General features: G+C 34.3%; 1 protein-coding gene across 2 annotated transcripts in view; it reads right to left on the reverse strand.

Moving 5' to 3' along the window:
* FBXO47 (F-box protein 47) overlaps nucleotides 1-27,659 on the reverse strand; it is a 37,150-nt gene continuing 9,491 nt past the window's right edge. The window contains exons 1-10 of one of the 2 annotated variants that reach the window (XM_033090985.1): nucleotides 16,990-17,193; nucleotides 16,220-16,390; nucleotides 12,974-13,050; nucleotides 11,560-11,637; nucleotides 9,043-9,151; nucleotides 5,716-5,892; nucleotides 4,618-4,764; nucleotides 3,836-3,978; nucleotides 1,393-1,552; nucleotides 1-657 (exon numbers count right to left, since the gene is read on the reverse strand). In XM_033090985.1, the coding sequence (XP_032946876.1) occupies nucleotides 545-657; nucleotides 1,393-1,552; nucleotides 3,836-3,978; nucleotides 4,618-4,764; nucleotides 5,716-5,892; nucleotides 9,043-9,151; nucleotides 11,560-11,637; nucleotides 12,974-13,050; nucleotides 16,220-16,390; nucleotides 16,990-17,173 (1,359 nt within the window). In that variant the 5' untranslated portion in view covers nucleotides 17,174-17,193 and the 3' untranslated portion in view covers nucleotides 1-544. Of the gene's footprint in view, nucleotides 658-1,392; nucleotides 1,553-3,835; nucleotides 3,979-4,617; nucleotides 4,765-5,715; nucleotides 5,893-9,042; nucleotides 9,152-11,559; nucleotides 11,638-12,973; nucleotides 13,051-16,219; nucleotides 16,391-16,989; nucleotides 17,194-27,659 lie in introns of those variants that run through there. The other variant, XM_033090984.1, reaches the window with a different exon arrangement.

The following is a 27,659-nucleotide window of genomic DNA, read 5'->3' on the forward strand; positions in this document are numbered from 1 at the left end:
TTGGTTTTTGATCTGTTCACACAAAATGTAAACAAAATATAATGTTCTTTGTAATCATAAGCTGAGAAAGTGGTAAAAAATGTGATTTATATCTGTACATTCCAAAACATCATATTGTAAACCTTCACAAAACATTCTGGGCTATGTCTACAAAACCTAAGCAAGGTGAACAGATACATACTATTTAATGAATTTGGGTCTGCTCTAACCATAAAACAAAAATTTCTCTTGCTTCAAAGATCCACACATACAGGTTGGCTGATCCCAGATTCTTGGATACTAATGTTCTGTTTAGTTTGGTGTTAGGTTTACCAAAATCTGGAGAGGTACAGATTATTTTCCAGAGAAATCTCAATACATACTTGGATTTGCCTGTCATTTTTATATTAATAATGGTTTAAGCAGCTACTTCTAAAATTCTATGTAGCTTTTGAATTAGTTAGGTAAAAGAAAGTTCCACAGATGCCATTCTTTGAGGAAAAGTAGCACTCTTATAATTGTTAGTTTAGTGAGGTATTCTCTAAATGCAAGACTTTCTGAGTATTTAAGTAAAGAGAGAATTCATGGTCAAATACAGGACCTCTTTATGGAAGTTCGCCTGAGCATGCACCAGATGGAATAAATTCAAAAAGTTTCTCTCCTCTTCATCACGGTCTCCTATATGCCACACACAGGAATGGATAGTAGGGAAAAGAAAATGACAGTTAAGTTTTTAAATATATAATTTATTTAAAACATAAGATGTCCTAATTTTCCCTAATAATATGTAACAGAAGACTAATTAGTAATCTTTACTAAGTCAGATGTTGACCATTGAAATCACGAAATTCTTTAAGTGCACTGAATTAAAAGTCAGAAGAAAAGGATATTGGTCCATGTTTTATTGCTTCTAATTTCATGACTTAGGTAGGGCAAGTCAGGTAATTTTTCTAAGCCTTAGTTTTCTCATCTGTAAAATAGGGTTAATTATCATGTTGACTACCTAATAAAACTGTAAAATAATATATATTGAGACTATACAAATACATTATGAAGCTATACAAATATTATACAATATTATACAATTATTGAGACTATACAAATATATTCATTGTATTATTATGATGAACATGATAGTTGATAAGTGAGTAAGTTAAAATTTTTTGCCGTGCAAAATTGTAATTGGTTCCTTTCTGAGCAGGCGCTTCAATTTTGTTTCCCATTAAAACCAATATCAGATTTAAACTGAAAAAATCAGGAACTAAATATATCTCATGGAAAAATAAACAAACAAAAAATGTCTACTTCTATTCTTAGTTTAGAAATAAAAGTCTACACAGAATTATCTCTGTCTGAAGTGGAAACTAGAATGCATTTTACTCTCACCTGTGCACTATCTACATGCATACTCACCAGACATAATTGACTGCAGCATTTCCATTATAACACATGCAAATGCGTTTGCCACATTCTGCAGAAAGTTACTTCTTTCCACTGAAGTACTAAAGACTTTACAGACTTTGTGCATCATTTTAACTGCCCAATCCATGCAGTATAGTTCTTTCTCACACACCTGATATAGACATACAAATCATTACGGTAAATCTTCATGTGAAGAAAGCTATAGACTTTGAAAATGGTACTAACTATGATGGTTTATGATTTTACATAATTTATTACACATGACTATATTGAGTCTATAAATGGGAAATGCTCCTATATCTAATACTCCTTTGCTTTCAGATGGTACAATTTTAGTGGAAAATGTATGATATAGATAAAAGTATGGTTCAAGATTGTCATAGGATATTATTTATTAATGTAAGAACTAATATTGGAAACAATTATTAAACATATGAAAATAAGACGTCTGCTCATTCATTCATTCAACAGATATTTATTGAGCACAGGCTAAGAACTGGAAATTCAATGGTAAGCCATAAAGACAGGGTTTCTATATTCAAGGGGTCCAATCAGGGTGACAGACAAACAGGAAATTTCGATAGACAAGAAAACTATAGTATTACCAACTTTCCATTTTGAGAGTTGTAGGGAATATTTATCTCTCTATTATTTAAAAGATAAACATTTAAAGACTACATGTAATAGTTAATATTGAAAAGAAAAAGTTTTATTTACTAACACTCTGGCCAATTTAACTCACATAGCCAAATAATATACAGCTTGGAAATAAACTAGTGTAACTAAATAATGTTAATCTGACAGGAAAGACTTATTGACTACTTACGTGTAAGGCATGGTACGAAGCACTATGAAAGAAGTAAGTGACATAGTTCTGGATTTCGAAGAATTTACAATCTATTTGGGAGATGACTTACTGCACACATAAAATAGCTTAAGAACACTATTAATAAATGAAGATAAAGAGAACACAAGTCTAAGGCAATTTAGGGAAAATTAATGATCAGAGTTGAGATGTTCATCAGAAAAGGCTTTCTAGACTTCTCTAGACTTCTCCACCCCTAGTGACTTCCTTTCCATTCTGTTTGCTATAGCGCTGCCAAAGTGACCTTTCAAAAACTTAAAACTGATCTCTTCTCTTCCTAAAACTTTTCAGCAGCACCCTATTAGAGGATATGTTCAAGCTCCACGGATGGTCTACAAGGCCCTTCATTACCCGACCTCTCCCTTTCCATCTAACCTCCCACATCCTCCTCTTCTGCACATTTTACCCTTGAGAGACAATATTGAGCTGCTTACAGTCCTGTGAATAAAGCCATGCAGTTCCATTTCTGTCTCTTTTTTGGAGGGACTTTCCTTAATTTTTAAAATAAATATTTACATTGTGAATACAGTTAATTTAGTAGCTTTTTTCACATTTTCACATTTTAAAAAGAGCACAGAGGTTTCATTCATGTTTTAAGGAACTGAGTTGGTAAAGATCCTGTCTCCATTTCATAGAAAAGGGATTATATTCAATTACTCCTCACAACACCCAACTGGAAGAGTATTCCATTGCTTTTGAAGCCTGTTTGAGCTGACATCTGTGATGGTAGCTGAATAAATGAGATTTCTATGTAACACGTACAGGAACATGCAGGTAAATTATTCAATTTACCCCCTCTATCAGCCTGGTGAACTTTTATTCATTTTTAAAAACCTATTTCTACTGGAATTGGGGAAGCCCTCTCTGTGCTCTATACTCACCCAGTATTAGCTCCTCTCTGCTACCTCTGTTTGTATCTTTTTGCATATATATTCTTGCACTTATTTCTCTGAATTTATTTATATATACCTTGATATCTCTTAAAAGACTTATAAGCAGCTTTTGGTCAGAGATTTGTTCTATTAATTTCCATAGTCGTAGAATCTAACACAATGTATGGCACATAGTAAAACCTCAATTTGTGTTAAATGAATGAGTATTAAATATATTTTAAATGTTTTATTTTGAAAAACACTTTATACAAAAGTAGAAAGAATAGTGTAATGGACTCTCAGTACTCATTTTCCAGTTTCAACAATTGCCAATCTTGTTTTACCTCTATCACCTTTCATTTCCACATCCTCTCCTTGCTGCCCATTGACTATTCTGAAGCAAATCAAACGGGGTACTTCATTTTTTTAATGGAATTTTAAAAACAAGAATATAACTTGGCAGAGCTCTATGATGATAATCAAGACATGAAGTGGGGAGAGGTTAATATAGGGAATAATTCCAAATATTTATGTTTACATAAACATTTTTAAATTTTACAAGTATATATAAAATATATACTTGAATAATTATTCTTTCAAAATGTTTTGTACATATTTCAGTTCCTTCAGGACAGCTCCCTGGAAGGTCAATATAATGTTAAACAACTTGCTAGAGAAAAACTTATTTTTTACTTACCAAAGCCAAAAAGACTATCAGCTTTGCCAGTTCAGCAGCCCGTCCATTCACAGCTTTACTAGCCATGAAAGTGAAACAGATGTTGTTGCCACTTAGAATTAGGAGACGTGCATTATTCTCTAGAAGCCACTCACGGGGAACCACTTTTATTAGAGTAAGAACAGTTATTTAATGAGAAGTTACACAATAGCTATAGTAAACATCATTAATTATATGCAATATTATATCACTTTATTGAAAATACAAGTAGTGCCAAGGGAAAAAATTCAGAAAAGAATGCTTTAGTTTTCCAATTACAGCATTTAACTGTAGACAGAGATTACTGCCATGTTGTGGCAGCTCTTACAAATGTACCAGTAATATAGCCAAAGCATTTTTCCTACACATAGATCAACAGGCAAGTTGGTCTCATCTTGTGAAAAGAAAGAAATTTTGTCAACTTTTGAATCTAAAGGATTATGCATGACTGGAAAAAATTCTTTCACCTCTGCTATACCAACAGGAGAGGCTTTCTTCTTTACACAACTAGGAGGGTGTTTCTAAGAACTTGCAAAATGGGAATAATTGAGCTAAATTATGCAGCTTTCTAATAATAATGGTAATAAATATATATTTACAAAATTCACAATTGAAGCAAAGTAGTTGACTATATACATTCTTTAAATATTTTAGAGCATTTAATGATTTCCAAGAGGTAAGCCAGTAGAATTACCCTTACAATTTTGTAACTGTATTCTAATAATAAATTTCTGTTACATTGTGTGGTAAATATATATTTTTACCTGATAGTTCATCTACAAGACTGATAACATCATCTGCTGTCCACTCTTTGGTGCCTGTGTCATATAGTAATCTAATGGCATCAGCCAAACCTCTCAGACTGGATTCATCTGTAGGTTCTTCTATCATTTTCTGCCAAATCACCTGTCCTGAATGACAATTGAAACAAAAATTAGGTTATGACAGAATAGATGGCTTTGTGATAGAAGACTTCATGGATTGTTTAAAAAGCAAATTAGATTGCATAATGGAATTCATTACTTATATATGTTATTTTCATAATGAAAGATCAATTCTGTGAAGAGTATCAATTTGAATGTCTCTGACTGATGTGATGAAGCACAGCAACAACAGCTAAATGAAGTAAAGAAAAGGTAGTTCCACCAAGCAGAACAGTGCTTCTAGTTCAAAGATAATACTACTCCTATAACAGACATTGGAATAAACAATTAATGTAATCTTACATTACATAAAATAAATCTGAAAGAGAGAACATGCTATACTTGAGAATCTTCCAAACATTTATATCAAAACAGAGCAATCCAGGCAATTTTTGATTATTGACCTGTGACCAATTTTCTTTGTGAATTACACATACAAAAAAATTTAATCCCAGATTGGCTTCTTGCTGCTATTCGACATACTTTAAACTGATTACCTCCTGACATACGGCAATGTGAACTAAAGAAATGCTAATTTTAACATCAATCTAAACTTAATTAGAAAGGCAAAAAATTGCAAAAAGTCATCTTATGCACCCAAAATTAAGTAAAACATAAATTCCAACTACTACTTTGATTCACTGGCACTATTTGTCCCCTCCAGCAGCAAACATATTCCTGAGTTAAGATAATGTTTAAAAATCAGCTATTTTAGGTAAACCAGAGATGATAGGAATATATGTGGAAATAGCATGCAGGAGAACAATTTCTGTCTTGAAGCTTAAGTTATGCACAAGTTAATGTAACTATAAATCTATGAAATCGTGAACTAGTTTAGTCATTAGGAATGATGAAACTGAGCTGGTACAAAAAGATATGCTTTCCAAAAATAAAAGTAACCAGTTTTGTAACATATGTTGCTAAAAAATAGATGCTCACCATCTTGAGGAGATATCGGTCCAAAGATGATATACAGTAATCTTGCCTGATTCACCATTGGCCATGGTTTTAATATACGTGTCAACCAAAAAACAGAATCACTTCGATGTGTCCAGTGATCAAGCAGGACATTCCTACAGAACAGTCTGGTCCTTAACTCCAGTTTTCGGGCACTTCCTACGAAGACAAAAGACTTGTAAATCATTCTTCCTAGAAAGGTTGATGTGAATAATTGATAGGTCAAAGACATACATCATTAATATGCTTTATACTGAAAGTGTTACTTCATTTTCTTCTAAAAATTGTAGATTATCAAGGGGCTATTTTTTTTAACAGCTTTATTGAGATACAATTTACATACCATACAATTTACCCATTTAAAGCATACAGTTCAATGGTTTTTAGTATATTCACAGACATGTGCAGCCATCACCAAGTCAATTTTAGAACATTTTGATCACCTCAAAAAGAAATCCTGCTCTTATAGCTATCACTTCCCTATCCCTCCATACTTTACCACCCCCAACCCCAAGCAACCAATAATCTACTTTCTGTCTGTATAGATTTCCCTATTCTGGACTTTCATATGAATTAAATCATATAATACATGGTCTTTTGTGATTGGCTTCTTTCTTTAGCATAACATTTTCAAGGTTCATCCATGTTATGGCATGTATCAGTACTTCATTAATTTTTATGGCTAAATAATATTGCATTGTAGATATACCACATTTTGTTTATACATTTGCCCATTAATGGACATGTGGATTATTTCCACCTTTTGGGTCTATTCTGAATAATGCTGCTATTAACACTCATGTACAAGTTTCTGTGTGGACACATGTTTTCATTTCTCTTGGGGATATATCTAAGAGTAGAATTGCTGGGTCATATGGTAACTCTATATTTAGTCATTTGAGGAACTTGTCAAATTGTTTTCCAAAGTGGCTGAACCATACAATGTATGAGGGTCCCAATTTCTCCACATTCTCACCAACTCTTGTTATCTGACTTATATGATTCTGGCCATCCTAGTGGGTAAGAAGTGGTATTTCATGTTTTTTTTTAACAGCTTTATTGAAATATGAATAATTTAAATACCATACAATTTACTTACTTAAAGCGTATAACTAAATAGTTTTTAATGTATTACATTACTAATTTTTAAAAATTGCGGTAAAATGTATAACATAAAACTTGCTATTTAATAATTTTTAGTGTACAATTCAGTGGCATCAATTATATTCACAATGTTGTTCAACCATCACCACTGTCTATTTCTAAAACTTTTCATCACCTCAAACAGAAACTCTGTAATAATTAAGCAACAATGTTCCCCTTCCCTTACTTCCTGGTAACCTCTAACTACTTTCTGTTTTTAGGACTTTGCCTGCCTGTTCTAGGTACCTCATGTAAGTGGAATTATACAATATTTGTTTTTTCGTATCTGACTTATTTCACTTAGCATAATGTTTTCAAAGTTCATCCATGTTGTAGCATGTATCAAAACTTCACTCCTTTTTATGGCTGAATAATATTCTACCGTATATTTATACCACATTTTGTTTATCCATTCATCTGTTGATGAACATATAGCTGTTTTCACATTTTAGCTATTGCAAATGATGCTACAATGAACACTGGCATACAAAAATGTGTCCAAGTCCCTGCTCTCAATTCCCTTAGGTATATATAATACCTAGGAGCAGAACTGCTGGGCCACATAATTTTGTTTTAACTTTTCGAGGAATGGCCAAACTTTTCTATAGTGGCGGCACCATTTTACATTTCTATAGCATTTATGTTCTACTTATTTATAGATAAAACAGTGTAAGTGGAAAGTCTACCAGTGATCTAAGGCCATATGTAAATAAGCATTCCCTGACAGACGTTTAAAAGACATTACTGCAGGCCTGGGGAAATCAAGAAAGGTTTTACAGAGTAGGTCAGGCAAATTGGGTCCTAAAGGATGAGAAGGAGAGACGGTATTCCAGGAAGAAAAGAGAATGAATAAAAGGTATGAGGCAGAAATGTTTAAGAGGTGTCTGAGACACAGTGAGTAGAGCACTATGCCTACTCTGTATCAAACTGATATAAAGAGTAATGGGCAAGAAGTTTGAAAAAGTACGTTAGGATTAGAATGTGAAAGCCAGGCTAGTTGGGACTTTATTTTGAAGATATCAGGGAACTAATAAAGTTTCTGATCAAGGGAGGAATATGATAATTGTGTTATTATTTCACTGGGCTTCCAATTCTGCCTTTTTAATCCATAATTTGTTTCACAATGAAATAATTCAAGCTGACAGAAAAGCAGAGATACTATAACAAATGCTGTGTATCAACTTTACTCACTTAAAGTGTATAACTCAATAGTTTTTAATATATTATTTGACATAGCTTTGTCAAAACTTTACTTTTTGCTACATTTGCTTCAGATTTTTAAAAATAAATAAAAAATTACCAATATAGTTTGGATTGGATGTGGCCCATCCACATTACAAAGGGTAATCTGCTTTACTCAAAGTCTACTGATTTAAATGTTAATCTCATCTAAAAACTAACTTCAGAGAAACATCTAGAATAATGTTTGACCAAATATCTGGGTACTATGGCCTACTCAACTTGACATACAAAATTAATTCTCACATCTCCCAACTATATTCTTATACTTTTTAATATATGCATGTAACCATAAAGAATATATAGAATTATTTTTCATGTTTTTAATATGTATATAAATGATTCCGTATTGAACGTATCAAATGGTAACCTTTTTTCTCAAGTTATATTTTGAGATTTATCTATATTAAATATACATGGCTCTAGTTCATTCGTTTTAACTACTAATGGTTTTGATTGTATGAATATGCCACAATTCATTTATCCATTCTCCTGACAATGAGCATTTAGGTGTTTGCAGCTCTTCATGGTTACATGCTTCAATACTCACTCTTACACGTCTCCTTGTGCATACTGTGGGAGTTTCTCAGAGTGAAATTGCTGGATTATAGGAGTCTATAATTTTAAAAATATGAAATATTTCAGGTATATACAAAGGTTTAAAGAATACTATAATGAACACCTTTGTATCCTCCACCCAGCTTAAGGAATAAAATATTAATAGAGTTGAAGCTCTCTGAATACTTTCTTTAACACAAGGCACTTGTGTCTCACTATCTAATTCAGTGTTAATCATTCCCTTACATTTCTTTGTCCTATTACTATAAACATATGCCAAAATTTATTTTTAAATATACCTTAGAACTCTGCTATTTTTCTGTTTTAATCTCTGTACGTTGTTTCTGAATTGTATTAATAGTTCTTTACCTGGTTTGCTGAAGACAATGGTCTGCATCTTGCGGGAGAGATTAGTCATTTCACATAAGAAGTTATAAACACGATGGCACTCAAGTTCATCCCAACCTGCTGTTAAGGTCTGAAGATAATAAAATAAAGGAAACATTGCAGATGTGCAGATCATCACATCAAAACATAAGTCAATGCTGCCTTAAAAGCATAACTGTTGTAGCACATGAATCAGGTGATGCACAATTTTTATCCACCATGGAACTGTTGAAATTAATAAGAAATTTTATATAAACCAAATCTAGAAATGCTCCAAATCCAGTTTCTTTTCAGTTGTAAAGGGAGTATCTTTTCAGAGAACTTTTAAATGGTACTAAATCCTGAACTCTGGCAGTGTGAGGAAAATAACAAAGACCCAAACCCTAGAACACAGCTTTAGACATCTGACTCACAACCATACTATGGCTTAGTTGTAGACTACAGTAGAACTCCTTTGACCCCCTCTAGCTATCATTTATGATATTGCTTAGAAATAATAATGATCTCATTTTAATGTGACAATTATGAGCATTTATTTATGAGATTTGGACGTGAACAAGCAAAAAAATTTTATTAGGACAGAATTGAATATTTATCTTTGGACAAACTTGAATGTACAGTTAAACATATATGAAAAGGAAATTTAAATGATATACCACTATACAATTGATCCTTGAATGACACAGGTTTAAACTACGCAGGTCCACTTACACTCAGATGTTTTTCAACAAATACCTGTACTGTTTTCAATAGGAGGTTGGAAGTCTGTGAATGTGGAGGGCTGACTGTATTCATTGATCTACGCCATTTTATTTTTTAAGAATTTTTATAAGAGTTTATTTGAGCCAAGCTGATGACAAATTGCTGGGAAGCAAGACCTCAAATGCTCCCAATCTACGCCATTTTATACAGGGGACTTGAACATCCATGGATTTTGGTATCCGTGGGAGGTCTTGGAACCAATCCCCTTCGGATATCAAGGGACAACTTAAATTTTAGGGGAATTAAATATTACATGTGCATTTTTGACTGTGCATAGCTCAGTCGAAACCCCCCACATTGTTCAAGGGTCAACTAAAATACGATTTTGAAAAAGTTGATTAATCACATAAATTTTTCTTAAAATAGTTGACCTGGATTTCAGTAGTGTAAAAATTTATCTTATTTCTGGAAGGACATAGAAGAAACTGCTTACATTGGAAAATTCTGTTGAAGGGAACTCAGTGGACAAGGAACAGGCTTGGGAGGAAGACTTACTTTTCACTTTGTACCATTTGAATTTTACATAAATACAATGTGCTCATATTACCAGTCTCAAAGAAATGGGAAAAAAACAAAACAGCAAAAATCTATCTTGGGTAAGGGGGAGGGTGATGGGATTAGAAAACAATCAGTAACCATAAGATGGCCACGGGGTTTTGAAAATTAATCTGGGGAACGTAATTTAGTGGTTACCAGAGGATAAGGGGGTTGGGGGGTGGGAGATGAGGGTAAGGGGGATCAAATACATGGTGATGGAAGGAGAACTGACTCTGGGTGGTGAACACACAATGTAATTTATAGATGATGTGATACAGAATTGTACACCTGAAATCTATGTAATTTTATTAACAATTGTCACCCCAATAAATTAAAAAAAAAATCTATCTTGGAAGAGGACTAGTAGGAGGGGTTATGCCCCTAGAATGTGGGTGTGCAGATGGTGGCTGGCAGACTGGGATATAAGCAAGATTGTTGTAAAACTGTTGTAAACCTTATAAGGTTGTTGTAAGTTTTAAATAAGCTAGTACATGTAAACTGCTTAGAACACTGTAATATATTTATAATATATTATTAATATTGAATAACATTTAACTATAATATTGTTATCTTCTTTGTTTATAATAAAAGATTAGTCAAAAATGTTCTTAGAAGTATACAGTTGATTTTTTTTCCAGCTCTATTAAGAGATCATTGACATATAACATTGTTGAAGTTAAAGGTATACAACATAGCAATTTTATATATATATATATACACACACACACACACACACATATATACACACACACACATCAAAATGATTACATAATAAGGTTACATTTATCACCTCCTATAATTAGAATTTTTTTCATACAGTCGATTTCTAAAATCACATCTTAAATAACTAGCTCAAGATTCAAAAAACTAATTACACACACACACACACACACACACACACAGACACCCACACACACACTCCTTGCCACACATTATTTCTAGTCTTTAAAATATTGGCTAGAAACTTGGAGAACACTGGTATAGAGCAAATAAATGTTAAATATGTCTTACTGGTGAGAAATCCAAGAAAATCTGAGGTGTCAAACATTATTAGATTAACACATTCTCAAATTTTTACAATTTTATTTTGTTCTTCTTCTAGATTATTACTTTTATTAACTCATGGAACACTAGACTACATGCTCTATTTGTCAACAGTTCAAAAACATTCCTTTTATTTCATTAAAAAAAAAAAAGTACCTGTAAAAACATGCCATAACATGATAATCCTAAACATTGCATAGGAGCTGCACAGCCATTGAATTTAAAACAGGAAACCTGTAAAGAGAAAAACTATTAATTCCTCTTTTTCAGTGGAATTGTACAATGATTTGACAGTTAACTTTAATGGAAATATATGATTGTCAGTATTAACTGAAAATAACTAAAACACTAAATAACTGATTAGCATTGTTGTATAGGTGGGGATTATGAAAGAAATATAAAACAAATTTTATAGCATTTGAGCTACCGTCAAGGAGCTCACAATTTATTTAGGAGCATAAGATATGCACATATGAAGTTATTTGGTAATTCAGGTTAGAATATGTATAAATTCTAAAATGACCAAAAACAATATTATATCAGACACTATGAAAGCAGGGGAATGATAAATTTGGGAATGATCAAAAAAGCTTATGAAAGATATGAAACAAGCAATGTCTTAAAATAGGATTCAGATACAACAAATGCAAAGGATTGGTGAGGAAACAATAAGGACAAAATTGTATTGAGGTAAGAAGAACTAAAGTTTACTTGGGAAGAAAGATATATATGACCAGCTTAATTAGACTTAAAGTTGTAGGAAGTAAGGTTGCATTGTCAGGGAGAACCTTAAATACCAGCTAGGGACTTAGGACCTTATCTTGCTGAAACTGAGTAGCCACTTAAAGAGTTTTAAGCAAGAAAATTAACTTGATGGAAGCAATGCTTAAGGAAGAATAACCTTGATTCAGTGTATAGAATGTCTTGGGGACTGAAGAACTGGATGGCAGAAAGATCATTTGGGAAGGTGCTGCAATAATACAGACCTGAACACAATGCAAACACTGACGTGAAAAAGCCAGTGCATCAGAAATAGTTTGCATACTATTGAGTATAGAACTGAGCGTTGTGTGTATGTTTGGGTTTGTATAGTGAGGCTCAATTTCTTAGAGATTATGCCCAAATACATGATACACATACATGATACATAAATTATCATAAGTGTTGTTATTTTGTGTATTAAAATAACTTTCTTATGTTTTTGTATATTTAAACAGTAAGATTTTGACATTCAGAAATTATTTCATTTTAATAAAATATCTAAATCACCACTTTAAAACATCCTCAGGATTCCTGTGTGGGTTAAAATACTTTTATACTCTGATAAACCTAATAAACTTAAATGATATATTTAATTATATATAAAAATTATTTTATAATAAGTGAAAGACTACTGTACTACATTTTACAATCTTTGAGTACTTGGTAAAGTATTAGATTATCACTGATTAATTTTTTAGTACTAATTCATGAAGTTCTACTAATTAAAGACAGATTTTAAATGAGTACAATAATAAAATATCTTCACTGGAAATCAAGATTGTGAAGTAATTCAGAAGTGTGATCTTACTTCTGCGAATATCTTGTGAATGTACTTTAGTCTTTCCCTTGTAGGTAGCAGCAATGTACATCTTTTAAATAGTAAACCTGAGAAAGTAAAGAGACACGTGAAAAAATGGCAACAACAATGCAATTAATTTAAGAATATCTACAAAGCACAGCATAACATTTCCTGAAAGTCAAGTATATTATAGCATATCATAGTGGACTGTGAACTGATATGGTTAAGAGGAAGTTTGAGAGGAAGGGTGCAAAACATTTTTAACATGGTGATTACTAAGTGACTCTGATGTCCACCTAAGAAGCATTGGCATAAAACCTTAAAATATTATGAAGTTGATACCATAGGACAGATATGGAAACATATTTAGATTTAAAAAGATGCAATAACAAGACAAAATACACTAGGGAAACTTTATGTTGTCTTTATTCCATAGAAAACATATTCCAATATCTCTTGGAATTAATCTCATGTCCACAAAGGAAAATGTTTTGAACTGCTAATGCAAAACATGGAAAGAATGGGAAAAGAGATTTTGTATTCCTTTCTCCAAATAAAAAAAGTTAGTCATAATAAGTACTTAAAATTTCAGAGGTTAGAAGTCATTTTTGCTCATAGAAAGTAGCCAGTTTGGATGAAATATCTATTTCTTCATTCAAAGATATCCTTTTATGGAGCATGCATGTTAAGAATGTATAGAATTTTATGTTCAGATATTTAAAAAAGAAAAAACAAATCCTTCAATTTCCCAGTGAGATATGTAACTTAAACTACAGTGACAGGAAGCGTATGATTTGTTTCCTCTAACTTGAAGTAGTCTGTTTTCCTAAAATGGTAATACATCGTTAACATTCCTATGAGGGCAAATGTCCTCAAACTAAAGACAAGATATATGAGTCAGGTATGAAAATATATACCTGAATATCATGACTTTCTTCAGTTTTACCTTCTCTGCATTTACTTTTTAACATAATATAATAACTACTTTATATGATTCTATAGAATCTAAGGGAATCTAATTTATTTTTAGAAGTTGCTATGTTTGGCTAACACATGACCAGAATTGAGTTTTAAACATAAACCCTCCCTATTTTTGGACATAAAAAGACATTTTCAGTGTTTGGTTTTTAGGCTGAGTTCTTTTCCTTTCATGTTTTGGCATCCAGTCCCATGGCATATCATAGCTAGGGAATTGTAAGCTATAATTTTATGTTGGTTGCCTTTTCTAATATAAAACTCCTATTTTGAAGGGTTGCGATTTACCATAAAAACCAATACTGGCTGACTTATTTACTTTTTTAACACAGGTGCTTTGCTATACCCTTTAGAGACCAACTTCTTTAATTTCTTCACACTAAAATAGAGTCAGATGTAATGTTCTTTCCACACTGGCCATCTGCTCTGTTTTGTATGAAGAAGGAAATTAAAATTTATAAGCTTCAGAGTGCAGGATTCTGAAAATGTTACTTTAATGTCTGAAAACAAGAACAGATCAGATAGGAATGGCAACATGAAAAAATGGTAAGTACATCAAACATTTACGTAAAGAATCAGTCATAAGCCAGGTGTATGCATCAAAATTAAATGGAAGTTTGAAATCATTACATAAAACTGTTTTAAAAAGTTAGCTATTAAGATTAGTACACATTTGTATTTTTGACTGAATTATCCAGATAGTTGTCTTAATGCTTTTGTTTGTTTGTTTAAGCAATTGAACCTTGGTCAGGGAGAAAATATTCTTTTAGATCAAAACCAAAGAATAAGCTCTTTTACCCAAGTATTACTTCCTCAGCAACAAAGGATGTTTGAAAACAAGATATTCACAATGACAAATAGCAGAAAGTAATTGCGTATTCTGTTAAGCTTTAACTGAGCCTAATCATAAATACTGAAGCCAATCACACTGTAATCATATTACCTATCTTTTATTTAGTCTTATTAAATATACTTGTCAAATACACTTTGAGATATTTATACATCTATATAGTCTTATTTTATTATCTTAAAGATAGGCATCCTTGGGCTGCTAAAAGCTAATATTCACTTAACTTACTATTATGCCTTTATTTAAATCTCAACATCACTTTGATATTTGATTTTATTGCCATACTTTGGTTAATTATAAGGTGATTTCATAATAAATTGGTATCATTAATCAAGTCAAAATTAGAATTTTATTTCAGCACTCTTAGGGAGAATGAAATAAAGGAATGGAGTAAAGGACATAAACGAACACAAATCAAGGGAAGAAAGATTATACAAATTTCCTTTGATAAGGTTAATTTAATCATAGCCTAATGATTTATTATTAAATGTGTACAGTGTTTAAAAAAAGAAAACTGGGCCGGCCCGGTGGCTCAGGTGGTTAGAGCTCCATGCTCCTAACTCCGAAGGCTGCCGGTTGGATTCCCACATGGGCCAGTGGGCTCTCAACCACAAGGTTGCCAGTTCAATTCCTCGAGTCCCGTAAGGGATGGTGGGCTCCATCCCCTGCAACTAAGATTGAACAAGGCACCTTAAGCTGAGCTGCCTCCCAGATGGCTCAATTGGTTGGAGCGTGGGCTCTCAACCACAAGGTTGCTGGTTCAACTCCTGCAAGGGATGGTGGGCTGTGCCCCCTGCAACTAGAAACGGCAAGGCAACTAGAAACGGCAACTGGACCTGGAGCTGAGCTGTGCCCTCCACAACTAAGACTGAAAGGACAGCAACTTGACTTGGAAAAAAGGCCTGGAAGTACACACTGTTCCCCAATAAAGTCCTGTTCCCCTTCCCCAATAAAATCTTAAAAAAAAAAAAAAAAAAGAATAAAGAAAACCATTGTTTCTGACAAAAGAATAATTGATCTTGCACAACAATGTGTTTAAATTTCTTTTCAGTTTTAAGGAATAGATAATGATTGAAAGGGAAAAGAGGTATAAAGATAAAACTCATTAGATCCACTGGAGGTATAGCATAGAAAATACCTCAATTTCCTAAACTGGTAAGCCACCTAGATAATAAACATTGGCAACATTGTATCCCCATGAAATCACAAGGACTGACACTTTACATTAAACTTCATTCTCTCATCTTTAAAGATAAGCATAAGGGACTATTTTAAGATAAAGTCCTCACACGGAAGAGTAAAAGCAACATAGAAACAGGCCCACTTTAGGAAACATTCTATTTCCTATGGGCCTTACAGAATTGTGTACAATAAAATCCCCTTAATTAAGTGTGGTTCTTTACTTGTTACAATTCTATTACATACATTACCTAGAAGTCTGTAGTGTTCCAGTATAACTGAGTCTTGTCTCCTGCCAGGCAGCTCAAGGTTATGAAAGTCCTGTAGTAAAAGTCTTTTGCTTCCTGATGAGGTTGAGATATAATTAATTATGTGTTGGTTGATTGTTTTGGACACCATGCTTAACATGCTGATATCTTTCACTACCAAAAAAAATGAATACATGTATATGAATGGCTTAAATACAAGAATGTCACCATTAGTACAATGTATTAGCATTTAAGTTATCTCATTAATAATACTAAATAATAATAAAAATAAGTAACAGCAATGAGGAAATTATTAAAATTGTTTTAAATCCAACACTCAATCTTCTCCAACAACAACAAAAAAATCTTTAAACAAAAAACTTGAAGTTAAACGGCACCCTCCACAACTAGGATTGAAAGGACAACAACTTGACTTGGAAAAAAGTCCTGGAAGTAGACACTGTTCCCCAATAAAGTCCTGTTCCCCTTCCCCAATAATAAAAAAGAACCCTTTAAATCCAATGCTCAATGAATTAGAAATATTTTGGGATGTATCAGTCAAGTTACGATGTCATGATAATTAGAAACATGCTTTAAAGAGTTTGAGTATCGTACTTTCTCATTGTACCACTTGAAACTTGATGAAACTTTAAAAAATAAACTTAATGTGAACACCATTAATTCTAGCAGGGCCAATGATGACAAAGTAGTTCTTGGGAAAAACAAAAATATTCAAGTGTTTATGTAGCCTGCTCATAGTCCACAAACCTCACCTGACAAATATCTTATGATTATTTGGAATATTTCCAATGGCAAGGCTTTAAAGTTTCCAAGTGTTGATAAAGGCTGAGAATCTGAATCAATAGTGTTGTTGAAAATATAGCTGGATCGACGATTACTACGTCTATATTTCTGACTGGGAATCAAAGTGAAATTGGTATTTATTCTAGATGCCATCCTTTTTTTTATTTCGTGAATTTATCCTGGTTAGAAAAACAAAGTACAAGAGACAAAAAAGAAAAGAAATTACAGTGATGAAGAACTTCAGTTTTTTTAAATGAAGAGGTGGATACTTTGATGGGCAATAGCTGTCCCTTTATATTTACAAAACTTTTAATATGATGTCCAATTTATGGCGTTCCCACCAGTATAGTCCATTATTCATCTCAGCATGATATGAAATATTTAAAAATCTTTTCCCTCTTAACCAAATATTCTAGATAAAGAGTTTTAGCAGAAAGTAAGACATGTTTTTGGATGAGATATATTCTAAGAAAAGAAATACGCAAAATTTTTAAAAAGTAAAAGATTTAACACGAAAGAAAAAATATAACAAATTAAATACATCCAATATCTGTCAATTAGTATATTGCTTGTACAATTTTTACATTCTAAGAAATTCAAAATATTAATGTAGCTTTAAAACTTTGTAGTACTGTTTTTCTATTTCTTTAAAACAGTACTGACATGTTTTATCAGCAACAATAAAAACAAAAAGATAAAAAATAGAGACTAAGTTTTGAGCTTTTAGAATTTATTAGCTCTAATAGATTAAAAATGTTGTATTACTATTATCAATTATGTGATGTATAATGCACAAATAAGCAGTGAAATTAAAGTCTTGTAAAATTAGTAAGATTCAAATACATAAATGAATAAAAATTTTCCCCTCAATTCCACTCTTGGTTAATAATACTGATAAGTCTTAGGAAGGTCCTACACAACTTGATTTCAAAATGAACGTTTCTTAGAGGGAACGTATTAAAATCACTGATAATTTATTTACACTAAACAAGAATTCTTTTAAAAAAATTATTCACCACACACAGTGAATTTGTGTCACTATTGCTCCAATAAAGGAAACACTGTCTTTTGTAATATACATGTACATATGCATAATCACAACTGCAGTCTAAAGCTCTTTGTTCCTGAAGTAACAACTAAGATACTTTATCAGTTACAAATATATCTGACCCAGATACATTTTCTCCTTTTTTGTAAAAAAATTGCTAAAATCACATTGTTACTTATTCATCTTAGGTTACATATCAACTAATATAAATTTAAAATCAGTTACACATTTGAAAACATGGCCAAAAAACTTAGTGCTTAGTGAAAAGCACACTGTGAACCTCCTTTAAGACCACCATATCAAAGCACTTTGCTTCAGCATTAAGTGAGCATTTAAATTAGTAGTTATTTTAAAAATAATCATTAAAATTATACAAGTAACACGTGCATTGTCAAAATGTTTACAGAATACAGCAAAAGATTAAATTTGCGTATAAACGCTTTGGTTTATATCATTCCTGAATATCACATGTATATTTCTTTTTAACAAAAAAGGGGGATCATTGGTCATTCTCCTTTGTAATCTGCCTTTTCAATTGTGATTATAATTAAAATTGTGATTTCTTTCCATGCTAATACACTTCTACAAGTAATATGTTTTAAAAGCTGCATATACATCCACCAAATGAAAGAATCTCAATTTATTTAACCCATGAGGTTTTTTGTTTGTTTTGTTTCCTCACAGTAGGCATTTTAAAGCATTTTCATTATAATAAAATACAAATCTGGCCTAGGATTTAGCCTGCTTCTCTGAGAAATTTATAAAGAGAGACTTGGGTGGGGCTTGTGGGCTCTTCGGACTCACGGACACTTGGTACCTGGGGACTTCAGGGTGTCACTCACTGAGTTATATATATTTTGAAATCTCTGAGAAGATTAAGAAACGATGGCAGAAATTCTCTTAAAACTGAAGTCTGTTTACAATTCCTTATTTTCCTCACTCAGACTTGAACGTTTTGGGGAGACAGCAGGCTTTTCGGAAATTTTTAAAGGTGTAATCCTACATCATCGCTGGTTTCCTCTCACCCCTCTAGAGAACGGGAATCCCGGGCCAAAATAATAACAATAAAATGTTTCGATGCCTCTGTTCTATCCCCTTCATTTTTGACGATTCGTGAAAGGCTTTGAGCGCCCTCTTGGATGAACTTGTTTTCCCCTTTTCAGAGCAAACCGTCCCACAGCAAGTCACCGCGATTTCGATTTTGTTTGAACCTAAGAGAACGCTCTGAAGAGACCCACCCCATATGCTCGGGTATGAGGTCAAAACATCTCCAAAGAGGTAAACTAGTGAGGCCGTAAAAGAGAAACCGGCCAATATAGGAATCAAAGCACACTGGGATGCATTTTTTGCCCCCTTCAGTCCATCAAAATTTGAAACCACCTCAAGAAAGTTTGGTGAAACAAATCTTTTTACCACAGATTTTGAGCTTTCCGGCTAAAGAATCACAGGAAGATGGGATTTAGTCGTTTTGCCCCACCATCCTCAAATTTCTTAATGTTTTTTTTTTTTAAATCTCCTCAAGATTTCCCCGTCGGGAAGAGAAAGTGCCGCTACGCTCAGCTCCGGAGCTGCGTCCCGCCTCCCCCGCGTCTCAGAGGCCTCGAGAAGATTTTAGAATCCTCCCAGGAGCCCCAGCGGGAAGGAGGCCCCGCCTCCTCATGAATAATAAGAAACCTATCTCCCATAGTGCCCTCCTCCCTCATGAATAATTAACGACCATGAGGCCCTCGGAGCCGGAACGCAGGCCAAAGCCATCCTGTGCTTCAGGCTGAAGCCCGGAAGGGGTGGAGCCGTTAGAGTCTCGGGGAGGGGAGCGTGCAAAGGAAGAGTAGCATCGTGGTGAGCCATACTTCGGCTCCAAACCACTTCCTTTCCTTTCAACCGAGTTTTGAGCCGACTTTTCATTCCCTCCACCCCCACCCCAATAGGGTAAGTTACAAGAGCTTTCATCAAAATTTCTGTTGGAAAACACCTCCAACCATTCCTTTTGAAATCTGACTGCCTAGAATCAAAGACCCTTAAGTACCTCCAGCTCTTCAAGATGAGAGACTGATGAAGTGATCTTTCTAGCTTAGCCCTGCTCCCTGGAAGTTTAGATTCTCCTTTATTTATTCACTCAGAGGCTATGTATCGAAGCCTGCTCTGGGCCAGTCACTTGGAGTAGGCCCTAAGGATACAACAGACAACAAGACAGATAAGTTTCCTTAATGGAGCTTATTAGTTTAATGGGGAAGGTGGAGTAAACACAAAATAAAATAAACTATTTTATTAATAAAATAAAAACTATTTTATTAATAAAATAAAAACTATTTTATTAATAAAATAAACTATGATGGAGAGCAATGTTATGCAGGAAATAAGGCAGCTGAAAATAGGAAGGTAAGGGGGGTCATGTGTGCCTACTTCAGACAGACTGGTGAAGAAGGTCCCTTTGAGGAGGTTACATTTAATTTGAGAAGAGATGGGAAGGAGTCAGGATAAGGGCTGGGGAGAAAGGGAACAGCAGGAAAGATTTTGGTACGTTCCAGGAATTTGCAAGGCTGCTGGCTGAGTTTAATGAGAAAGGAGGAGAGTGGCATCAAAGAGACCATGGAGAGAGAGGCACAAACTGGGATAAGCAGGACCTCATTGTATAAAGGCCCTAAAAGAGGGCCATTTTAGAACCCCTGAAGGCCCTATATACCCCCAAAAGGGGACCCACACCACCTTCTATCCAACAAAATATTATGTACCCAAATCCTTCATTAAAATAAAAGTAACTACATAAAGGTGGAGTTGAAATGTAGTATTAGTTGACAACACATTGTTATATTATGTAGTCACAAACATTTATTAATTTTGACTTTGTAGTTTTTTGGAGCCAGTTCATTTTTTTCCCTCCATCTCATTTTTTTTATAGGTCCTTGACAAGGTCTCAGCCCTTAGGCAGTCGGCCAGGAATGAAATGCCTAATGGATACAAAGATCCTGAATGGTGAGAAGTTTAGATTTCATTCCAAGTGCCATGGCAAGTCATTGAGGAGCTTTAGCACAGCATAATATGATCTGATTTACATTGCTCTGGCTTTTATGTGGAGAATGAATGAAGCAGGTAGGAGTGGAAGAGGTGATAGCTCTTAGGATGTTGTTGCAGGACTAGGATGCTGGCCCTGGAGACATGTGTTTGAGATATGCTTTGGACAAAGAAGTAACTAAATTGGCTGATGGATTGGATGGGGTTGGGGCAGAGGGAAAGGAAGCAGATAAGGATGATTCCCAGGTTTCGGATTTTAATAAGTGGGTGGATGTTAATCTCATTTACTGAGATATGCAAATGCGAAGGAGGTTTTCTAGTGTAGAATTAAGAGTTTAATTTTGCAGATAGTAAGTTTGATATGTCTAGGAGACATCCAATTGAAGATGTCAAGGAAGCAGTTGAATTTACAAATCTGGAGGTTGGAGGGAAAACTCTGGGCTGGAGGTATAAATTTAAGAGTTTTCTGTATTAGAGGAATATCGACATTCAGAGATTGGGAAAAGGAGGACAAGTTCTCAAGGAGATTGAAAAGGACAATCTAGTGGAGTAAAATGGAGAAACTCAGGAGAGTGTGGAGTCACAGAAGCCCGAAACAGAGTGCTTCCAGAATGAGGAGCTGTCCTCTATGCCAAGTTCTGCTTTGTTCAGGAATGTGTCAGTTAGAAGTACTGTGAATCCACTTTGTCATTTCCTATCTCAGGAACCTACACTGATTTTCACCTTGCCAGCCACATCAATCAACTCCCTCTGCCATTTCTTCAATGTCCTCTATTATCTATTTCTCCCCTATTTGTTCATTCATTAGTTACTTCATTCATTTGTTACTTCATTCATTTGTTACATTTGATCCATGCCTATTTTCTGCCAAGCTCAGTGTTAACTGCAGGGTAAGTACAGTGTCTGCCTTCTAGTGGCACATGGTCACAAGCACCCTGCTGGACTGATAGGCATTCTGTCTCTTCTCAAGGAAACAAACCTGCTGTTCCAGCAGGGATGAGGGGGAAGCAAGAGAGGGTGTGAGGGGAGATGACTCCTCCTTAGCAGATTTATTTCTATCTCTTTGTGCAGAAGCGTCCATCAAAAATGACTTTCCCCCTTTACAAATCTTCCTCCAGGTCCCACTTTAAGATTCACTTACTGCATAAAGCTTATTTCTTCAATAAGTATGCCTTTTCTCCTAAATGACATTCAAATGTCATTTAGGAGAATCTCCTAAATGACAAATCTCCTAAATGACAGTCAACTCCTTGAGATGCCTTATATCTCTTTTGTGTCCTCACACAGAGGAACAATAGATACAGAGATGGATCTACTATGAGGGATCCTTAAGCTTCAGGGCCTCTTGCTTGGGAAGGCCTTTCCCAAAGCTCTGTACTTAATTTCGTATTCAAAACAGTAGGTGAATATTTGCTGATGGACTCCAAATTAACTCACTTCAAATATTTGTTGACTTATTAAGCTTTTTTTAATCCATATTTATTTATATGAGAGTTTTCATTACTGATTATATCATTTCCATGCCCCAAAGCCTTCAATGGCTCCCCATTGCCTCTAATTAAATACAAGCCTTTAAGGCCTGCTTCATTGTGGCTGGATTTTATGTCTCCAGCCTTATCTCCCCAAACTCTTCCTTATTTCTACTGAGCTGAATACCTCACTGTACCCTGGTGTATCATACTGATTTCTCTGCTTGGAAAGCTGTTTTCCAGTTCCACCTCTTGACATCCTAAGATAGCCAGTAGGCCCTTGCTTTTGGAAGAGAGGTCCCTAGACCAACAACATGACCTGCAGGCTTGTTAGAAATGCAGAATCTCAGACCCGGCCTCAGACCAACTGAATCAGTATCTACATTTTCACAAATCCACAGTCAAGTTTGAGATACACTGACTTAGGCCATTTCACAGGCTACTTCCTCTAAGAGTCTTAAACCTTTTGAAATCCCTATAATGAAAAATGTTTTTCCTCTTTGAACCTTCATTCTGGCACGTGCTCTATGGGTACTTCATTCCGCCTTGAATCATGGTTAATTATGTACAAGTCTTGGCCCTAGTTAGATTGTGAGCTCTTTGAAGGCAGTAACAGTGGAGACTCAACTTACAGACGAGTTACTTGACTTGCTATATCTCAATACCCTGCTGCATCCCATACACACGTACACCCACCCAAACCTCCATGGTGCTGGTGTTGTTTACTTGATACTCAGAATTTTGCAAGAATCCAAATATAAATTGACTCTCAGATGTGCCATGTATAGGCAGGGAAATCTACTGCAATTATTTTTACTTAATAAGTGAGCATCTAACTATGATTTTATTTCATCCAAGCCTTGAATATTATTCCCTTTACCATTGATTGCTGCTGTGTGATAAAATTATATCTATTCCTGAGTACCAGAGCTGGCCTAAATTATTTTTTTAAAAAAATCTGGTTATTTGTAATATTCCATAAGATCTTTAGGGAAGGAAATTCCACAAATTCCTTAGATTAAAACAATACACAGATTTTTCCTTAAAAAATATGAATTTAAAATTCCTATAAGAAATCAATGTTCACTGCAGAAAAATGTAAAAATATACACAAGTCCTTCCTCTCCCACCCCCCCAAAAATCAACCTAATCTTTCTACCTGGAGATAACTACTGTTGACACTTTGGTACATTTCCTGCCTCATAGGATCTTTCCTGGCCAATAAATATAGCTCTATATAATTCTTTCTACTAGTTACATAGTATTTCACTAGAAAGATATACAAATTTGTTTAATTGGTTCTGCATCATTAAATTGTTTCCAGTTTTTTGTTACTTAGTGTTGCAAGGAGCACTTTGTATATTCATCTTAGGATAATCTTTTAAAAGTTAATTTCTGATTTTAAGAGTATTACCATTTACAATTAGGATAGGCTGCAAATCATAGAAAACTGCAAACTACAGGAGCTTAAACAAGATAGAAGTTTATTTTTCTCACAGAAATAAAGTCCAGCGATAAGCAATCAGGGCTGGTGTGGCAGCTCCACAATCATCTGGCTCCTATCTTGTTGCTCCACATCTAAAACCTGTGGTTTCCATCTCATGGCCAGGATGGCTGCTTGAGCTCAAGCCATCATATTCACATTTCAGCAGGAAGGAGGAAGGGGGAGGGAGAACTTTCCCACACTTCAAAGATCCTTCCCTTGACATGGATTTGGCCAGAACTTAATAATATGGTCACTCTTACCTGGGAAGTATTTCAGAGGGCCCTGTGCCCAGCTAAAAAATAGGGAATTCTATTACTATATAAGAAGGGAAGAGTGGATATCAGAATACAAGAGCAGTCCCTATACAACAGGTAAGCACATTTTCCATTTTTGGCACATTTTGCACCTGGTTTCCCATCTCTTACATTTTTTTTTTTAATTGGGGAACAGTGTGTTTTTCCAGGACCCATCAGGTCCAAGTCAAGTTGTTGTTTTCAATCTAGTTGTGGAGGGCGCAGCTCACTGGCCCATATGGGAATCGAGCTGGCAACCTCAGTGTTATGAGCACGGCGCTCTAACCAACTGAGCCAACCGGCCGCCCCCCCATCTCTTGTATTTAAAGCAACAGTTTTTAAATGTCTAAGTTAATCTAACAACAACCTAAACCAATTTCCTGTTGGTTCTTGAGAGAGAAGACACACAACTGACTTATGTCTTTTATATAATTGAAAATAGTTAAAGCCACATCTAACTTCCCTTCTTTAGACAATGTAATTTCCTTTCTAGTTTGGTTTCATTAGAGTTTTCAAATCCTGTTCCATCCTTCTGAGATATTTCTTACCTTCTGTTGATGTTGCTTTATTTTGGTCCCTGAGTGTGTTACTTTTTCTTCCTTCTAAATCATAATTGTTTGAATTGAATTGAAATACAGTGATTTCTATCCTATACTTTTATTCATTTATTTCTTCGAATAGTGAGAATAAAGCCCAACCATGGATGATTTTTTTTAGGTTTTGTCCTTTTTTGCTGGAAAAATGGGTATTTTCTTTTCACTCTTCATTTTTAAAGACCAGTTAGCTGAATCACGAAAAGTTCTAGCAAAAATAATAAGGCATATTCAAGTGATTTGCATAGAGCAGTTGGAAAATTATATACTAACAAAAAATAAAAAGATGTATAAACTACGGCATGTGATACTAGGGGCTGTTGCATAGAGTCCTTAGGCTGTAGCATGGTGACAAGATTTCATCCAAAAATAGTCTTTGGCAAGGTAATGGCAAAAAATTCTTCACTTTTCTGACAAGGACACTAAGGCCCAAGGAGTTAAGTGTCATTCCCAAGGTTTTCAACTCCAGCATCCTGGCACGAAGCCAGTTTGAGTAATTACATTTTGCCTGGAAAATGCTATGTTAAAAAGTCTGCTATAAAATAATGTACAGTATTATACTATTTTAAAAGGAAAATTATATGTAGGAGTATATTAAACACTAGAAGGAATGACATTATTAATATGTCAGCAGCAGTTATTTTTTCATGGCAAAATTAAGGGAGATTTAAGAAAGTTCTTTTTTCTTTCGTGCATTTCTGGGTTTTCCAAGCTCTCTGTATTGAGCCCATGTTATTCATATTATTAGAAAAAATATTCAAAATATGCACTGTTGTATACTAGTGTACCACAAATGGAAGAGATGGAGAAGGGTTAGAAAGTAGTTTTGAATATTTTTAAATGAGTATCATCATAAACTGAAAGATGATAATGAATAAATTTATTCAAATATTTAAAACAGTTGATAAATCTGTCTGGGAAATCATGAGGTGGAAGAAATAAATAGCACAGCAGTTAGTGGTCCTGACTTACACCTCCCAAAATCTTTTCCTGATCTCCTTTCAAAAGAGGCTCTCCCCAAGATTAATTTTTAGAAAGATATAGGATTCTGATTTTATTATCCCTTGGACAGCATCGAGTTCCAGACAGCTACTCAACAAAGCCCTGAGATAATGTGGATTCAGATATGGGGAGACTGGCTATTGGCTGCCACCCTCTAAAGCCAACTCAACCCCAACTGACAATAAATTTAATCCCATATTTTGTATTTCATGATTCAATTATTTAGGCTTCACTTTTGGCATTATGATGGGAATTCTGGAAAGTGGTTCTAATTGTTTTAAAAAATTAAGGCAAATGAGCTACAGACTGGGAGCAAATACTTAAAAAAAACATATCTGCTAAAAGACTGTTATCTAAGATATACAAAGAACTTTTAAAACTCAACTATAAGAAAATGAACAGCCCAATTAAACAATATGCAAAAGACCTAAAACGATAGATACCTCACCAAAGAAGATATATAGATGACAAGTAAGCATTTGAAAAGACGTTCTACATCATATGTCATCAGGGAATTGGAAATTTAAACAACAATGAGAGCTTATTAGAATGGCTAAAATCCAAAGCACTGACAGCACTAAATGTTGGTGAGGATATGGAGCAATAGGAACTGTCATTTATTGCTGATGGGTAGGCAAAATGGTATAGCCACTTTTGAAGACAGTTTGGTGATTTCTTATAAAACTGAGCATATTCTTACCATATGATCCAGCAATTGTGCTTCTTGGTATTTACCCAAAAGAGACAAAAACTTATATCCACACAAAAACCTGCACATGGATATTTATAGCAGCTTTATCAATAATTGCAAAAGCTCGGAAGCAACCAAGATGTCCTTCAGTAGGTGAATAAACAAACTGTGGTCCATCCGGACAATGGAATATTACTCAGTGCTAACAAGAAATGAGCTATCAAGCCATGAAAAGACATGGAGGAGTTTTAAATGCATATTACTAAGTGAAAAAAGCCAATTTGAAAAGGCTACATACTGTGATTCAAACTATATGACATATGGAAAAGGCTTGAAACTATGGAGACAATAGAAAGATCAGTGGATGCCAAGGGCTGGGGAGGTGGGAGGGATAAATAGGCAGAGCACAGAGGATTTTGAGGGCATTGAAACTATTCTGTGTGATACTCTCATGCTGGATACATCTCGTTATACATTTGTCAAAACCCATAGAATCCACACCAAAAATGAACCCTAATGTAAACTATGGACTTTGGGTGACAATGATGTGTCTATATAGGTTCATCAATTTTAGCAAATGTAGCACTCTGGTGGGGAGATGCTGATGGTAGGGGAGCTTTTTTTTAGGGAGGGGGGAGGCAGGAGGCCAGGGACAGGGAGAAAAAAAAATCTGTATCTTTCACTCACTTCTGCTGTGAACCTAAAACTGCTCTAAAAAAATGAAGTCTATATGTTAAAAACTTAAGGCCAGCACTTAGCTTTTAATTTAGGAAAAATTTTCCAGTTAAAAAAACTAGACTTTCTAGACATAAAGCAATCAGATTTTTTTAAATGTGCATGTATTCCAGTTTGTGTGTGCACATACAAACTGTAAGTAGTTGGGCATTGTATCCTTGCCTTCTCGAAGCACAAAAATGAAATGTTTCAGGAATCTTTAAAAGATACATTAACAAAAATAATTCTTTTTGTTGTTAAATACTTCTTGTTAGATCTCATAATGGAACACTAACGGCAATTAAAGCAAATTCCTTGTGAGTAGCTTTGG

The sequence above is a fragment of the Rhinolophus ferrumequinum genome, chromosome 21, assembly GCF_004115265.2.
Source record: "Rhinolophus ferrumequinum isolate MPI-CBG mRhiFer1 chromosome 21, mRhiFer1_v1.p, whole genome shotgun sequence".
NCBI classification, from domain to species: Eukaryota; Metazoa; Chordata; class Mammalia; order Chiroptera; family Rhinolophidae; genus Rhinolophus; species Rhinolophus ferrumequinum.